At 37.7% G+C, this 1,499-nt stretch overlaps 1 protein-coding gene across 1 annotated transcript in view; it reads left to right on the top strand.

The window, feature by feature from the left end:
- Positions 1-1,153: 1,153 nt before the first annotated feature.
- The window catches only part of LOC101863539 (glutathione hydrolase 1 proenzyme), a gene marked incomplete at its 3' end in the record, with an annotated part of 12,000 nt that continues 11,654 nt past the window's right edge, over positions 1,154-1,499 (top strand). The window contains 1 exon segment of the mRNA XM_013087684.1: positions 1,154-1,243. Coding sequence (XP_012943138.1) covers positions 1,206-1,243 — 38 coding nt within the window.

Below are 1,499 nucleotides of genomic sequence, written 5' to 3'. Positions count from 1 at the left end.
GTGTGTGTGTGTGTGTGTGTGTGTGTGTAGTATAAGTGAGTAAATATTCTTTAGAGAATACAGCTTACGGCTTGTGTAATCTCACAAGTAAGACACCGGTGTTCAACTTAGCTACTTTCTACCCTCACAGCCTAGAACTCAGGGCCTATATCATTTTTGCTTTTATTTTGACCGCCACTCAAGCCGGAACTATTTGACAACTGTCTTGCTGTCACTATATAGTATGTCGACACTCCTTGAAAAGAAGAAGAAAGGAAAAATACTGTTTCGTGCAAGCTACGGAGGACAAGATAAGAAATTCCGTTCAGTTCTCAACAGCTGTAGGCTAAGTTGTATAGGCCTCGCCTTCGGTAACGTGTTACTGATAAGGTTACGGCAAACTAATCATGTTCGTGGTGCAAAATTTAATTCACCCATTGGAAATACACTGTACATTATTTCTAATGGGCACGATCGTTAACGCCTGATGAACTGTCTGGGTACAATGAAAGAAGTAGGGGAAGATGAAGAATTATAAATTGCCACTAGACCTATCTCAGAATGGTTTAAAAAAAAAAATATCTAGAAGATCTATAGATCTATGTGACTTAAACAACTGAAATCACTCAGACTCACGGTAATGACATCAACCGATATGACCTCACAATAAACAGGTATTTTGAACCAACTGGTGATGTGCTTTATTTTCAAAAACTTGGTCAGCGGCTGTGATGAACGAAGAGCTGAGGGCAGGACGTGCTTTGCAGTTGAACTCAGAAGACATGAATTCAAATTGTCTAATACGGAAGTTTTTAAAAACATTTTTTTCAAGTATCCCTTTCCATCTGTTGGGGCATTGTATCCCTCTCCTCAGCCCTTACAGGTAGAGTCGAAGCAGCCCGCGTCCTATGTGATCCAAATTGTGTCTACAGGAAGGAAAAAATCTACATATATATATATATATATGTATGTAAAATATAATATAAATATATTTTATATTATTATATATGTAGTCTAGATCTATATATTTTTTTGTAGTTTTTTTACACTTTAGAAAAAAGGTATCTTCTTTAACTTTAATTGATTGCCTGATCCCTGCCCTAAACCAACCGTTTGCCAAGAGATATTAATATATAATGGTTTGTAATCTAGTGACTGCTGTGACTGAGGAAGAGCGATACCTCGCTTGACAGTAACATTGCTGTTGGCCGCTTGGCTGTACTTGGATGTTCAGCAGTTTTCTTCCGTTTTTCCACGACTCCAGGTAACGTTATTCGTTTGATGATCGACCCACAAACACAGTCGAAGATACTATACATCTAACAGACGCGAATACGCTTGATAGAGACGTATTTATGAGCAAGAAGCCATGAATAAATTCTCACATAATTTACAGATCAAAGACTTTCTTTCACACAAGTAGAGTCACACAGAAAAGAATTTGGAAAATGCGTTGACATTACTCAACGAAATATAAAGATGAACACAGACACACACACAAACACACACACACACACACA

Source organism: Aplysia californica, unplaced genomic scaffold (genome assembly GCF_000002075.1).
Source record: "Aplysia californica isolate F4 #8 unplaced genomic scaffold, AplCal3.0 scaffold00623, whole genome shotgun sequence".
In the NCBI taxonomy this organism is placed as follows: domain Eukaryota; kingdom Metazoa; phylum Mollusca; class Gastropoda; order Aplysiida; family Aplysiidae; genus Aplysia; species Aplysia californica.
This window is presented reverse-complemented; position numbering and strand designations above follow the sequence as displayed.